The 15745-nt window shown below is 52.2% G+C and overlaps 2 protein-coding genes across 5 annotated transcripts in view; one reads left to right on the top strand and one right to left on the bottom strand.

Moving 5' to 3' along the window:
* Window positions 1-1831: 1831 nt before the first annotated feature.
* MAFK (MAF bZIP transcription factor K) lies at window positions 1832-15459 on the bottom strand. Of its 4 annotated transcripts, none has more exons than XM_042037754.1 (3): window positions 15437-15459; window positions 7930-8009; window positions 1832-6746 (listed from the first exon to the last, which is right to left on the bottom strand). In XM_042037754.1, the coding sequence occupies exons 2-3, from the start codon at window positions 7963-7965 to the stop codon at window positions 6312-6314; spliced, it is 471 nt and encodes a 156-aa protein (XP_041893688.1). In that variant the 5' UTR covers window positions 7966-8009; window positions 15437-15459; the 3' UTR covers window positions 1832-6311. The 4 variants fall into 4 exon arrangements, with proteins under 4 accessions (XP_041893688.1, XP_041893687.1, XP_041893689.1 ...); XM_042037753.1 differs by lacking the exon at window positions 15437-15459 and adding an exon at window positions 12155-12529; XM_042037755.1 differs by lacking the exon at window positions 15437-15459 and adding an exon at window positions 10059-10206.
* The window catches only part of LOC121669167 (lysosomal alpha-glucosidase-like), a 15575-nt gene continuing 14119 nt past the window's right edge, over window positions 14290-15745 (top strand). The window contains exon 1 of the mRNA XM_042037744.1: window positions 14290-14420. The gene's annotated coding sequence lies outside the window, so the exon portion shown is untranslated. The remainder of the gene's footprint in view (window positions 14421-15745) is intronic.

Here is a 15745-nt window from a genome sequence, read left to right as displayed (position 1 = left end):
CTCCTGCTCGTCCTTTTTCTTGCACAGCGGAGAGAGGCAAGAGCTGACGGCTCAGGCTGGGTGCTGTCACAGCCCTCAAACCCTTAGACTGTCAAAAGGCACCCATGGGGAATAGAACTGCCAACGGTGCTGTGGGCTGGACGTGATCTCCTCCGCTAACGCGTCTCCTCCACCTCCTCAACAAGGACACGGGAAAGCTGGCAGCGAGCACACGGGTGACCTACACAGGAGCCTGCTGTGCCTGGAGCCATGCCAGCAGGCAGCCCGGGAGGAACAGGCGTCTCTCACTGCCAGCAGCAGGCTCCGGTGGTCGGCAGATTTGTTTTCCCGTTGTTGCTTGTCCTAAGGCTTTCCCCAAGGACAAGGCTGAGCTGCAGCTATCGGATCTCCTGGTGCTGTTTGGGTTTGGATCAGGCAGGTTTGCACCCTGCTCATGTCAGGGATGATCGTCACAGGGCACACCCTGCCACTCCACCTGCAGGAGCTCGGGCTGACCTCCCTAAAAGCAGAGGGGAAGGAAGGTGGCTGCTGGCACCACAGCAGAGGCAGCTTTCATGCACGGCTGCTCTCTGTACAGCACCCAGAGACACTTCTTTTTTTGGGTGCTAGCACCCACTGAGTCCCTGCGCCCAGCTGCTGACAGGCACCAGACTGCCAGACCTGTGCCAGAGAGCAGGATTCACGCTTTTACTGCTCTGTTCACAGAGACCTTCTATGCTCCTCCCCTATGCACGGTGAAGGTTGTTTCCTTTCACTGCTGGGCCTCCACCTGGGCCATTTCTGATGTCCTTTTCCTCCTGAACTAATGCTCCTCCCTCCCTCCAACAGTCACAACTGGCCCACCTCCCTGTCCTTTCCATTGTCACCAGCTCCTTGCTGCAGTCTCTCCAGGCAGGAGCCAAAGCAGCTGATGATGCTTCTTTTGCTCAGCACAGAGACTGCCATCACCCCCAGGCTTCACCCAGTGCCTGCTCAGCCAAGCCTGCCTGGCCCTACCTAATGACCATCCATTACCTGCTGACACACAAAGCCTTTCAGCCCTGCTTCTCTCCACTTTGCCCTACCTCGTAATTCCAGCTTTGGCCAACACACCCATCTGTCTCCAACCTACTGCCTCAACACAAGTGTTTTACCCCCTTCAGCTGTTCCCTCATGGAACTCGACCACTTGGAACAGGGAATTAAAGCCAACACAACCCCTGGGAGCTCACTGGCACAAGGTACTGCCTTTTTAAAGCCCCAACAGGGAAAAGCAAAAAGATGAAGGATTGATGTAAGGGGTTAAAGCAGTTTATTCACAAGCAGGCACACAGGGAAACCGTGAAGGGATATCTCACAACCCAAAGGAAGAGAGAGGAGTGTCTGTCTCCAGCACTTCAAGACAGGTCACAGTGTCTCCAAGCCACAAGTGGCCTTGCCCAGCATCACAACTGCAGGCAGGTGCCTGCTGAGCTGTCAGTCCTGGTTGTGCTAACACAGACACCCACTGACTGTGCACAAAGACAGAGCCCCTGGGTTAGGAACACACACACGCGGTCTGAGCCTGGGATGGACCTGACAAACAGCTCGGACAAGAGCTATCCCTGGAGCACATTCCAAGCGTCCCAAGAAAGCACCACAGCAAGGCTGAGATGTGCTTCAGCAGGCTGGGTCAGATGATTGCAAAAGATCCCACTCGCCTTAGCCCAGCCTGCCTACAAAAAACACATCACTCAGCGCATTGCCACAGCCAGCCGTGTGCTGCACTGGGGACAGGCAGCAAAAAACCTGAGGAAAACACTCCACTGAAGATCAATTCAGGCTCCAAAACGCTGACCATAGACCAGGGCAAGTCTGAAACCAGAAAATGCTTTATTGGAAAGGTACAAAAAAACCAGTCACTGCAGCTAAATTTACAGCAATAAATTACGTTGTGGCTGTCAAGAGAAGTAATGGACACATACACAGGGCTATTCGCCTTACAAACAGGAATCCACATTGCTTGGTATATCAATAATTTATTTTATAATAAAAAAGCAGCACAAAAATAAATATTGAAATGAAATTACTGAGTAACCACAGAGGATAGAATGAGCTGGTGATAAAAAACAACTTAAAACAGAAGACTTCTATCATTAAAAAAATGAAAGCAAGTATCCACCATCTACAGAAACACCCCAGCAGACTGAAATACAGACGAAGGAAAACAAATCCACATTACAAAAGTTTTCGGTTGTGTTTTGTTTCTTTTTTTTTTTTTCTCCTTTTTTTTTTTCCCCATTTTTTTTCTTTTTTTCCTTTTTTTTTTTTTTAAATAAAAACAATCATGACAATGAAGTTTAAATGATTCGAGAGAGAAAAAACTGCCACCTTCTCCTCCTCCCCGGGTCTGAGCCATCCCGTGGCCTGACCGCTGTGGCACAGCTCGCCTCCACCCCGGCCCAGTGCCAGCGCCTCGTCCCTCCCCGCCGTCCCGGAGCTGCCGTGGCACCCAGGTCTCTGCATTTTGCGGTCTCCTCCCAGCAGACGGTAGGGTTGGGCGAGAGCAGAGACTCTGCCTTGTTTCAAAGCGATCTGGAGCTGCCCTGGAGGGAAAGGTTCCCCACTCCCGACAGAGAGCACAGCAAACACGTCTACGAGAACAGAGGTGTCCCTTCCCGGTCCCTGCGCGACGACGCTTTCGTCTTCTCCTGCCTCCCGCCCAGCCCTCGCTTCCCACGTCACGCTGCGGATGGGGAGCAACCAAAGAAAGGCCAGGCCCAGGGGAGAGGGATCCCAGCAACAGCCCCCGTGCCTCAGCGGGGTCGGGGGGACAAGCTAAGAGAAGCAGAGAAGGGAGCCCCGGCATCCAAAGCACTGCAGCAAAGAGACGCGCGGGAGGTGCGGCCGCGGGCACGCGTCCCACGCCGCCGGCTCCCCACGCCGCGCTCACCCTGGGTGTCAGGCTGGCAAGTGCAGGACGGAGAGAAAAAAAAAAACAAACCAACAAACAAACAAAACAAAACGAACAAAAAAAAAAATAAAACACAACAGAAACGAACCGAACCCCAGAGGAATGCAACGCGACAACCCCAAGCTGGAGGGCCCTCCAGGGAGGAGGGTGGAGGAGCTGGGTCTCCAACGCGATCAACAGCTTTCGGGTCATTCCTCCCTCCACGTTACCTTGCAATTCTGATCCCTCTGTGGAAGTTTAGCCAGGACATTTCATTCCCCTCCAGGTCACCACCCAGGGAGCCCTGGACTGGCAATTTCTTTTAATAAAGATTTACAGTATCAAACTTGGAAAAAAAATTATTTTTTTTCTTTTTTACGAAAAATCTGTACGATAAAATGTATATAATTATATATTTATATATATATTTCTCTCTCTTTAAATATTTCCACGTGGTCCTTATGGATATCCAATATGGATTACCTACCATGGCTATGGTATCAACAGCTTTAACAACACCCAGGCCTCTTGTTCTTTATTGAGTGACCAGAGATTTAAGTGCCTACCAGCACCAAACTAGCAATCACTAGGACAAGCCTTTGGCACCCTTCCAAGAACTGGAAAAAAAAGAAATACTTGGCCACAAGGGAAGTGCCACATAAAGATATGTTTCTCAACTCATTCCAACAGCAAGAAGACCCCACGGAACAAAGTTCGACCTCCGTCCCCTTTGGTGAGACAGGTCTGATTTCCCCGGAGGGGTGTCAAGGGCAGCCAGAGGGTGTTCCTATCTAGCCAGGAATGTTATGGAGCTCTGGAGCTGTTTTAAAGACTGGAAGCATTTGGGCATTTTCAAGTCAACTGGCCTTTTTCATTAAAGTTTTCATTTAAAGCCCCAACAGTGCCAGGAGTCTCCATTTTGCCTGTTTTTGGAGGCACCTGTAAGGTCTGGGAAAGTGTCCAATGTCTGTGAGCTGGAGAACATGAGAGGACCAGGAAATGACCGTAACATCTTTCTCTTCCTCAGCTTCTGCTGTGGGAGTCAATAACTGATACACAGGACATCGATCTGCCTGTTTGGAGATAGGGAGGGAATGGAGGAGAAATGAGGTAACACTAAGTGTCATCCAAACTCTACATGTTGGAAAATCACTTGAAGGAAACTCCCTGCTCCCCTCCAAAACACATGGATCTGGCAGGGGAAACGAGCCTTCAGGAAGCATTTCACTGACACCCTTTCTGGCTCAGTAAGGTCACGGATGTCGATGTTGGGGACTGAATGAGAACCAAGTCTGAGGTTTCTCTTTTCATTAACCTATTTCACAAAGGATCCTCCTGGGAAATCCAGAGACTCCGATGACAAGGTGAAAAAAAAAAAAAAGAAAAAGCAAGCTAACAACTTCTTCCAAAGACAAGTAGGGCTTCACTGAATGTCTACCAACTTACTGCCATCCAAGGCAAGACAAAGCCTCAAACAACAAATTATACTGGGTGTCAGATGCCAGTTCACTGTCCTCTTTCCAACAACGGTAGCACTTGATTATTCTCTTTCAGTCCAAACCACTTATGAATTCTCCGTGATCTTTGTTTTCTGTTCTGGAGCCCAAGTTCTCTAAGCTCTTCTCCTCATCTTAAACCTCAGCAATCTCATTCTCTTCTCACCTGCATGACAACAGGCATCGTCCATTCCACAAGTCTCTGACCTGCCCTACAAAACTCACAGTCCCTTTTCTTTCCTACTTCAAGAAGAAAAAAAACAACAAGAAAACACACGAACACCAACATAGCTATTTTTTTTTTTTTTACAGTGACCTGGAAACATTCAACATTTCATCACTGCTGTGAGACAGCAGAATCTCTCCTTTCAGCTTCCCAAATCCTGCCCACTGCCAAGCCAGAAATCCCTCTCCCAAACCACTGCTCAGAGCCAAACAAACGACTTCTCAATCCCAATTCTTCTGTCCCCTACACACGCACTGATTTTCCATCCTGCCCTCCGTGTGCCTCTCGGGATAACTCACCCCTTTGCAAGAGAAAGCATCAAGTTTCAGGGTCACATTCACACAGGTTGTCTGAACACTGAGGGTTGTTCACTGTACTCTTTGGATCCCAAATTCAGCATCTGATGTGCTATGGAGAGGGAAAGACTCTTCCAAGCTCCCATCTGACCTCCCCATAGCCCTCCTCTGATCACCAAGGACTGGCGAGCGCAGCTCCCCAGCTAAGGATGCTCATTGCTAACCTACCAATGCTTTTGTCAAAGAGGAGACTCTAAACGTCTCTCCTCCTGGCTGAATGCTATTGCCCTCTAGTTACACTTCAGTGCTTTAAAAACATCCTTCCAAAATTCTCTGCACAAACCCCTTCTCATAGTGCTGATCCCAGCAGAACTGTCCCACCTTCTCTCACAGCCAATTCTGCCTCCACCAGTAATACGTGCAGCATTTTTCCTCCTCATCTCCCCTTCTCCTCCCCATCACACTGCTCTTCACAGTATTTACTGTGCCTCCCTCCCTTCAGCTTCAGGTAATCCAGGAAATGAAAGCTGCTACTTCAAGACTGTAGATCATTTGGAAGAAATAAACTGCATAAATATAACCAATTCACAGGCACACCTTTGGGAAGGAGCTATTGGGGAACTTGGGCTTGGAATAAAGGAGGCTGCAATGTAGTTTTTTTACAGGCCACACAGGTAATGGGGCATATTAAAATATGTAAAATATATATTTTTCCATATTTTAACAGCATGGATTGAAAACAAAAGGTTATTCTTAATGGGTGTGGTCAGACCCAAGCATTTATCTCCATCATCCTCCCACTCCCATCCACTCTTAGCAGGATGAAATCAAATCCAAAAAGCCTATATTCCTTCCCTCGTTAATAGTATCAGATGGAAGTGGGGAAGGTAGGGGAGACCCTTCTTACAAGGAGTAGGAGGCCACTGAAGGAAACTCTTTTTCCCATACATTCATCTCACATGATGATTTCTACGGTCCATCTGTTTCCTGGCTCTTGAGCATCATTCACGAAGACTCCGGAGGCTCCTCAGGTATCTTCTCCCAGCTGGAAAGCTGCCCACAGCTGAGAGGGGTTTGTGGAGGCGGGGGGGAAGGAGGAAGCAGATCTTGCAATTTGTACTGCATACAGAGCTCAAATCCTGGACACGAGAGGTTGATGGAGCCACTGAGTCCAGACAGAAGCAGCCAGTTAAGTTCCCTTTGTAGGAACCCTTTGGGTTTGTTTGTTTTTCTCTTTTCTTTTTTTTTTTCTTCTGTTTTTTGCACTTTTGGAAGAGACTTCTTAAAATGCCAATTCTTGACGTGACCAAGGACTCCGGAACAATGCATAAGAGCCTTATCCCCTCCCCTCTGAAAGGCTGCTAGTTCCCCCCACCGAGGGCACTAGGACGCTGCTGAAAACGGCACAGAACTGGATGAGATTTCGGCTGATTTCACGATGGTGATGACACTGGTGGTGGCAACTTTGGTCGGGGTAATAGGCCCTCGCGCCACAGTACGAGCAAAGGTCTGGAGTGCTTCGTACTTGGAGCGCAAGGCATCCAGCTCTAGCTTCATGCTGCTGTTTTCTCTGGCCAGCTTCTCCACCTCTTGCTGCAGCTCAACCCGCTGCCTCTCGAGCTCCTCTTTCTGAGTCACACGCTTGATGCGGCAGCTGGCAGCGTAGCCCCGGTTCTTCAGCGTGCGCCTCCGCTGCTTCAGACGGATGACCTCCTCTTTGGTGAGACCCCTCAGGTGCTGGTTCAGCTCCCGTACGGACATTGACACGAGTTCATCATCACTCAGCACCGGGGCATTCTCTCCTGACTCCTCCTTTACCTGCAAACACCAACAGCACAGGGGTAGCAGCAACCCGACGTGAGGGGATGCTCTGGGCAGCAGAAAGAGAAAAGGCCACCACCCCTCAGCAATGTCACAGCCCTACCTGGAAAACACCCTTGATGTGCTGTGGAGAGCACAAGCTCCACTAAAACATCTGGGTTAAGCATGGCAGAGATCTGAGCACTGCAGCTGTCTGCATTTGGGTCTCCCTCTTAGGTCAGAGAAAGCAGTGAGCTTTACACACCCAATGTGAACCCAACAGCAAGATTTTCAAGGGGATAAATGTAAAGTTGGCTGAAGCCTTTTTTTGTGAAGTCCTTTGTCAGGACCTGGAATTCGTACTCAACGCTAAGATGACACCTTTTCCCAGCATTACGCTGGGACACCAGTGCAGCATCTCAAAAGCAAAATAGCTGCTTCTATGCAGGGCTTAATTCAGAATTTTGTGGCTTTTCGTTGAAGACTGTGGATTTGAGTAGTGAACAAAACCAACCATGCTTGGCTTCAAGGACAGAGCCTGATTTGGTTTTGCTGGGGCACAGGCCGGACTGAAGTTACATGAGAAAACCACCAAGGCCTTGTCCTTTTCTCAAGCACATTTGCCACCACCATTATTTTCAGAATCACAGAATTGTTTAGGCTGAAAAAGACCTTCAGTATCCCTGAACCCAGAACTTTTAAGACACTATCCTTTTGTCTTTTCAGAGACTGCAGGACATATGGAATGAAGAGCCAAAGCACTGGAAACCAATGTTCAGTAATGCATTAACACCATCAAGCCGGTATGTCCGAGGCATTTACTGTCTCATGGATCTGGGAGACACCAGCTGAACAACTCCCTTCCCCAGTGCCTCCCAGTCCTGAGAGTAAAAGAATTTCATTTCCAAGCCTGGGAGCACTGGTTTCAGGATGCTGCCAATACTTCCTATAGTCAGAAGACTCTTGGGTAGCTGCTGGGATATGCCAACCTCCATGCCATCCCAGAGACTTCAGGCCTCTTTCTGGGTAATACCAGTGTTTTTCTACCCTAACTTTTCCTGTAGACAGTGGGAAATTGTATCAGCACCCATTTGTAAGAGTCTCTTGGAATGAAAAAGAACAGTCACGTATGAACAACATCGCACAGTTCTGTGACAGCCTCCCTAGCCACCCAGCACCACCCACTCAGCTTCTTCCCTACCTTTAATGCCTTGTTCGGTTTGGGATTAGTCGTCATAACCTGAGCACAGTCTTCCGGACAAAACTGCTCAGAAATTGCAACTGGAAAAACAAAACAAGGTTTCCAGGTTAATCTCGGAGATGAGGGCAGGAAGAAGATACCCAACACACAGTCCAAACCCCCAACTCAACCACCATTTGAAGAAATAACCACACAGTTGTTTGAAGCACTGGGATGGATTCAGATATCACCCTATTCAGATAAGAGAAAGAGAAATTTGTGTTGACAAGTGCATTGCTTTTTAACACCAAGACCTCGTATTTTGCTATTAACCACACTAAGATCCAGCAGAGAAGACAGGGCAGGGAGGAAAGAAGGACACCTACACTCATCTGTAAACAAGAGTCACACTAAGCACCACGCACCACCTTGCCATGTGCCACCCCTTCCCAAGGGGAGAATGGAGCGTGGCCTCCAAGGCCCTGTCACTGTCTCACCTCCCTCTGGAGGAATCCCAGACGCTCCAAATGGCCTATTAGGGACTGAATTACGAGTTACCTCTGCTCATAAAAGGCACTGAAAAGCCACAAGACAACAACTCCCTTCATTCTCATTTTGATGATTATTAACCCGGCTCAAAATTGAGCCAGCAACCCAGAGAGAAGCTGCCTGGTTTGTAACCTGCTTCCAGCGCTGTCCCCACCCAAAGGAGACGCGACCAGAAAACCCAAACAACAGAAACAAAAGCCCCCGACAACAAAGCCAGGAAGGAGTTCACCTCTCCCAACACACCAAGACTGTTGCTTCCCAATCCTCCAGCCCCAGACCAAGAGAGCAAACCTGCTCGATATTTCTAGTGACATGGAGGCATGTCCATCGGCAGCCAGCCCGTCCCCTGCCGCGACACTGCCCTTCACTCTCACCTCAGCCAGAGACTACACCCCTCTGACCAGCGCCTTGCAGAAAATCCACCTGCCTGCACCTCCACCCAACCCCTTCACCCCATGGTGACGGCAGCACGGCGGCCCGATGGTACCTACCCCGGGAGAGGCACCGGCAGCTGTGCCACCATCACAGCCTCTGCTACGGCTCCCCAGCGGGGAGGGGGTGAGGCACCGGTGCCCCCGACGCAGGGCAGCTTCGAGGGCTGCACACCCGCGGTACCGCAGAGCGCTGCCTGTCTGGCGGGAGTCCTCTCTCTCCCCCCACCTTCTCCAGCCCAGCCCAAACCCTCCCCATTTCCACGTCTGCATCGTGTCACACATCCTAATCATTCATGAAAAATCCAGCCAAAGCATCCCAAGCATGATTCCCTTCTGATAGTTGCCATGGTGACCTTGGGAAAGTAGCCAACCCGGAGACAGTCACCATGGAAACAGAGAAGCCCAAAAGCAATAATGACTTCAGGTCATGTCTGTGCAAAGACATCACGAGGTCGTCGGAGAGTAAACAAACTCATTCATATCTGCAAACAGGGGTGGCGGGATTTGGGGGGGTGCAAAGGTGGGGCGTGGGGACCAGGGGGAGCCGGGTGGGTGAAGGTGCTGGCTCAGCCTGTGCTGCTGTCACTTGAATTTTATCAGTCAAGACACCTCATCAGCACACGACTTACGTAAAAATCAAGATGAAGAGCAGGAGGGGAAAAAAATAATCCTGTAATTGCAGAGCTGCAAGATACTATCCTAGATATTAGGGAGTGTATTTAGGCGCCTCCTCTATTTTTAAGCCCGAGACAGCACAGCTCTCCGTGTCTGGAGGAGGGACAAGGACAGCCGCACAGCACACAAGCCAAGATGCTCCGTGATGAATGGACCACTTACAGCAACTGGTGTGCGCTGCATTTTCTAGGGCATCACCGAGTCCTTCCCTGCTCTCCTCCAGCACCGAGCCCCACCCCGGGCACACCTCCAGCCACAGCCCCTGTCTCGACAGGACAGCAGGAATGGGCAGGGCACAGGGCAGGGGGGGGAGGCAAGTCCCAGCCCCCCGCAGCTGCCTCCGACAGACAGACGGGGATGTGCCCAACCTCTGTCTGCGTGCTCTTCAGGGCAGCATCTCCTGCGAGCACAGGCACCTCTTCAGACCCCAGCACTGCCCTTTCACCGTCCATCGCTTCCCCTCCGCACCAGGCATTTGCTGCCCACCCCTACCTCCCGGCCAGAGGCGCAGACGTAGGCACTGGCAGCTGGGAGGAAGGAAAAAGCTCCTTGTCTTGGCCAACCGGTCTCGGAGTTGAGGAGCGCAGAGGCGCTGCCAGTGCGTAGAGGAAAGGGCCGGCAGCCCCCTCCCTGCAGAGGCGCAGCCGGGCCGCAGGCAGTTGGTGCCATAGTTATGCAGTGAGTCACCAGCTGTTTACAGAGTTTGAGCGCTCACATTCCCACAGCATCAGAAACTCTTCCTTCCCTCGGCGGCATCCCCCCTCCCTCGCCGCCCCCATCCCTACAAGGGAAGGGGCGCGCTGGCCGCTCGCCGCGCTGCGAACGCCGGAAAAGGAAAGGCAAAAAGGAGGGGGAGGCCAACGACAGCCCCGTCACACCCACCAACTGCACAAAAAGCCTTTTGATCCTCACCCAAGCGCGTCTTCAAAGCGTTTTCTGCGCCAGCCGATGGAAAAACTGAACGCGGCCACTTGGCTGCGCGGAGATGGAAAGAAATGTAAAATATCATGGAAAACAAGAGCCCAGGGGTGAGGTTGCCTCCAGTGGGGGTCAGCGTGAGGGCTCACCTGCCACCCCAAGCAATGCTCCGGCTCTAAGTGATGAAACCCTTCTGGTCACCTGTTGCTCCATGTCACCAAAGCAACAGCTCCTTACCCTGCACATTCCTCAGCGGACAGCACAGGCGCTCGGCACAGCGTCTTCTGCTGCACACCTGTCTCCCCCCCACACACCAAGGCACTCTGGATGGGCCAGCATCCCTCCCAGATAGGCTGGGATCCACCCTACTGCACCAGGGGCCATGGGCTGACTGACTGACATGGCCATGGCTGCTGCTGACACAGAGATTAATGAGGAGGTTCAAGGCACCAACAGGAATTGTGATGCCAGACCCTCTTAAAACAAGGATGGGAGACTGTGGGCTGGCCTGACCCGAAGGGCAAGATTTCATAGAGCAAGTAGAAACACTCAAACAGGCTCAAGTCTCACAGTCAGATATGAGTGCCAGGGAGAGTCTTATCTCTGCACTAGGTGAAGGCACAGGTGTGGCCCAGGCTCCACTCGAAACCGATACAACACCACTCGCAATCCTCATCAGCAGTCCTCCAGGGCCTTGGGTCCCATCTCCTCATCTACCAAATCCTTCCCATCAGGACTGTTTGAGACTATTCAGCTACCAGCAAGAAGACACTAAAAATCAGCATGGCATCTCCCACAGTTACAAAGCAAAACCCCACAACAGAATCATAAACCACTCTGCAAACAAGCCATACCCAGCAGCGTTCCCTAAACATGCTGCACAGGGGTCTTCTGGGACCCTGCCTGCAATTTGATTATTAGAACCCTTTTAGTCTTTACCCTACTCCTGCCCTTCTTTCCTTAATTGCGTTTGCTGCATCACATCTAAAATTAGGAGCTCAGCTTTTTGGAACGAGGACCGCGTTACATCCCTGCTCTGTAAGCAGTACGACACATTTCGAACGCCACATCAATAAAGCAGCAAGTAGTATTACACCAACTGTGAGGGGAAAAAGCTTTTCCAGAGCAGCTCCACGCTCGTATTTACAGCAAGTGTTTTGACTGTGGGTTACATAAAGAGCCCTTGTAATTCTGCAATAGTTACCCATTGACAGCCTTGCCAACGCCCTCTCCCTCTCTCAGACAGCTCCTATGCCTCATCCCAAAAACCTGGAGGTCTCCAGCTGACATCCTAAGCCTGACAGTCTCAGCTTCGAGCATCTAGAGATCGCAGTTCCTTCACTTTGAAAGGGAAAGGCAGCAGAAAGCCTGACTCAGGCAAAGGTCGGACAGAGCTTTCCACACAAGGCTTGCAATTAAGAAAGAAAACATGCCAGAGTGAGATTTCAGACTTTCCATGCTACAGGGCTTTCCAAGCGCGTTACACATTAAGGAATTACTATAAAGTCACTGCCGACACCCGACAACTGCGGATGGACTTGAATTTTAAAAACTCTTTCTACACTGAAAGACAACCCTGGCCAGAACATGAGTGCCTGGCAGACAGCCCTGCTGGTGTTTAGCTTCCATCCTCACACACATACAGCAAACTGAAAACACGCAACCCTCACCTTCCGCTGGGCCAGCGACAACTTCCCGAGGGCAGAAAAACAGCGCAAGGTTCAAGCGGCGACGGGGATCTCTGCCATCACGTCTCAGTTCGGCACCGACAGCTATGCAGGGAATACTCTACTCTCTCCCAAATGCAGCCATTTAATTCCTAGGCAGCTGTTTAAATTTCTCGGTTATCCACAAGTTATTCCCCGCTCCAGAGCGCTAGCCAAACGAATGTGCCTACCACGGGTAACATCTGAGCTGACAGGTGAAGGCAACTACAGATGCTTAAATCTTTGTCACCGTGCCTCTGCCGCTCGGAGGCACGACACGGATTTCCAGCACATTGCAGCATGGTAGGCAGAGCACCATCCCTCTCCCCATCATTCAAAAAGCCATTCTCCTGCTCTGACAACCTTCACACATCCTGTAAGGCAGACTGACGCTTGTCACTCATTTGTAATGAGAGCGGGGAGGGACAGGCTGGTGGTGTGAATCAGAGAGTAGAGAAGCATATGCGAGGCAATATATTTGACATGAAGAGAGAGAAGACACAAGGAGGGGGTGAGTCACTGTTTACTGTTCTAGAGGAGCTCCACGCAGCCCTCGCCCAGCTGGCCAGCTTTCCATTTCCCTTATGGATCGGAACCAGCATCCAGCAGCAAAGAGGAGATTCAGGAACCTTCAGAGCACATTTGAGAGCTGCCAGGACACAGCTTTCAGAGGCGCTCTCTGGGGAAGTCTGGACACAGATCAGACAGTCTTCAGTGGTTTGGTAAACAACCTAGTCAGAAGCTGCACAGAGCCTGTGGTTAGGGAGCAGGGATACAGAGTACCAGGCGGGTACGCCTGTGTGACACCTCTGAAACTTCATGGAGGAGGAGGCTGAAGGGGAAAGGTATGCGACAGCCAGCCCTGGTACTGACAAGCTTACAGCACTTTTTCCATCACGTGCTTGTAAAACGCGGTGACAGAGATATACTGGAATTACACCTCAGCATCACCAGCCCAGAGATGCATCTTGCCAGCCAGACAAGCTGAGCCATCAAGCAACAAATAACTTGCTCGGACGCACAGCTGGACCCCGGGGCAGAGCTGGGATTAGGATTCCTAACTTTGCTGCTCCTGACCCCAAATGCCAGCCATTAAGTCAGAGATCTTCACTAACTGCTAATAATGGAACATAGCAGCTTCGCTATTTGGCATCCCGCAATATTGCAAAGCAGTGGGATCCACTATGCAGCCTGTCCCTCCACTCGGGAGCGCAGTGCCAGGGTAATTGCTCTCATTACTGCCTTCCCCCAGCCCTTGTGCTGATGGTCACAGAGCACTGCATCACTTGTGCTTGCTTCATGCTTGGAAGACTCTCTCCCCAAGTTTGAAGATAGCCTCAAACAATAGCTGAGACAGAAGTGGAAACTGCCTGTTCATCTCTACAGGGTGCTGAGCCTGAAACTTCCTGATAATTGAAAGTGCTAGCACTGCTCAAGTATTTCACAGCTGGATGTTTACAAAAATGATCAGCGAGCAAGCTTATCCCACAAACCCCGACTGCCGCAGGGGCCAGCGCTCCCAGCTGTCCTTTCTTCACTTCCCAAACATCTCACACAGCTAGAGATTTTCAATACCAAGTCCTGCAGCACATTCCATGCCATTAATCATCTTCCAATGTTGATGGAAATCAGAGGGTATCAAGCTGATCTGTATTTTTCCCTTTCAGGAGGCACACAGCAGTACTGAACTCCATGCTGCAACAGATTGCTGAGACGGGCGACGGCGCAGAAATGACATAAAACATGACAAAGCACGCTGTCCTTGACAGGCAAGCAGGGAGAAAAAAAAAAAAAAAAAAAAAGCCAACACATTTCTGCCTCTGGTTCAGAAACAGTTGTTGAAGCAAGGCAAGAACCTGGCGTAATACAGCCGGGAACATTTAACAGGGCTCAAAGCCCTGTCAAGCTCAGAGCCTGCAGAAGCGGGCAGGGTGTCCTGACGGCGAGAGCCACCGTGTGCCCAACCTTGCGGCAAGATCCCCGTCGCTGCTCGCTGCCAGCCCCAGGTCCGGCAGCTCGGCCGGGCGGGAGCGGAGTTAACTCCGGGGCCGCGCAGCCCTGCGCGCTGCCATTGGGCAGCCGCGGCGTCCATCAGCCCGAGGAAGTGACTGCACGAGGAAGGCTCGAGGAAGGGCTCTCCGCAGGCAGCACCGCGGACGCACACGGAAGGACAGGGGGGGAAAAAGCGGAGGGACGCACGCTCCTTTCATCAGTGGGAAAAAATCACCAGGTAAACTCATTCGCTGCTAAAACCCCGACAGCACCCACGGCACGACGCGCCGGGCTGGGGCGTAGGGCTGCGCCCGCCACGGGGCTTACAAAAACTGTAAGTGCAAGAAAAAGGCGTGCAGCTTTTCAGGGAAACACTTTCCTCTCACTGGCTCCCTCCACCTTCCGCAGTCCCAGCTCAGCTTTAGGCACGCTGGCAAAGGAGGGGGCGGCCAGGTGAAAGCGAAAATGGAGGCCTTTCCCTTTTCTGTAACAACTTTGCCCAAAGGGGGCTCGTTCCTAATTTGAGACCTCATGGCCTGCTTTCAGCAGAATCTATAAAATAAATCCTCCACGGAACAACCCACGAGGGAGGGGAGCGGGCTCTCAGCCCGAGGAAGAGGAGGAGGAAGGAAACAGACCCTGACACACTGTGAGAGTTCGGAGATCTCAGTTCCCGTCGCTCGTGGCCTGGATGTTTCCCCACCTCATGCCGCTGCCGTCACGGGAAGCTTGAAGAGGTTCCCCCCACCCACCTCCTCACTTCTGATTAAATCCCCAAACCGTCCCGCGCCCACCAGACAGTCACGCGGCAGTGCCCGCTCCCGGAATGTCACCGTCCCCTTTCCTCCCACCGCCAGTCCCTGGGCGGCCGCGGAGCACCCCGTTTCCAGGGCGGCCCCATGCACACGCATCCCTCCCTCCCCACAGACTCCGGGACCAGCCCGAACACACCACGCACCGCTCCCTCCTTCGACCCAACCAGCATCTGTGCTCAGCAGAGATAAGCCCCCCACCAGCCGCATCCCTGACCCCGAGCCCATCCGACGGGCAGCAACGCGCCCGCCTGGCGTTTCCCGGTGGCGGCTGCTCCTGCCCGATAACCCTGGGCGGAGAGCGGATCACGAAGCCGCCACCACGCCCGGCCACCGCCGCGGCCACGCTGCCCGGCCCCGGCTGCGCCCCGGCTCCCTCCGTACTACAAAAGCTGCTATTTTTAGTCGGCGGAGCGCGCGGCGTCACAACAGGTTTCCTCACATGTATTTTAAGAGCCATTCAAAGGCAGAGGCAGGCAGCGCGCTCATCCTCGGGGGGAAGAAAAATAACAACAAGAGACAGGGACGCATCGCCCCGGCAAACGCCCAGGGGACCCCCAGCCCCATGTCCTCGACGGCGCGGAGGTGCTGCCAGCCTCGTCCCACGGGGGTTGAGCGGTGCCGGCTCCGCGCTGGTGCGAGGTGACAGGGAAGATGTGATCGCGGGGCCGTCGCGCCCCCACCCCCCGGGGGCTTCGGGGACCGCTCGGCGGGGGCGGGCGGCACTCCCCGAGCCCCCTCCCGCTCCCTC

This window comes from Corvus kubaryi, unplaced genomic scaffold (assembly GCF_017639235.1).
Source record: "Corvus kubaryi isolate FWS band 111438036 unplaced genomic scaffold, C.kubaryi_AGA036_p1.0 37387, whole genome shotgun sequence".
NCBI classification, from domain to species: Eukaryota; Metazoa; Chordata; class Aves; order Passeriformes; family Corvidae; genus Corvus; species Corvus kubaryi.
The sequence above is the reverse complement of the archived record's forward strand: the minus strand, read 5'-3'. Positions and strand labels throughout refer to the sequence as shown.

Bases quoted from the DNA above. Each gene is read 5' to 3' on its own strand.
- MAFK (XM_042037754.1), bottom strand. From the start codon at position 7,965: ATGACGACTAATCCCAAACCGAACAAGGCATTAAAG. The intron at 6,747-7,929 runs GTAGGGAAGAAG...TGGTGTTTGCAG, and splicing joins AACCGAACAAGGCATTAAAG to GTAAAGGAGGAGTCAGGAGA.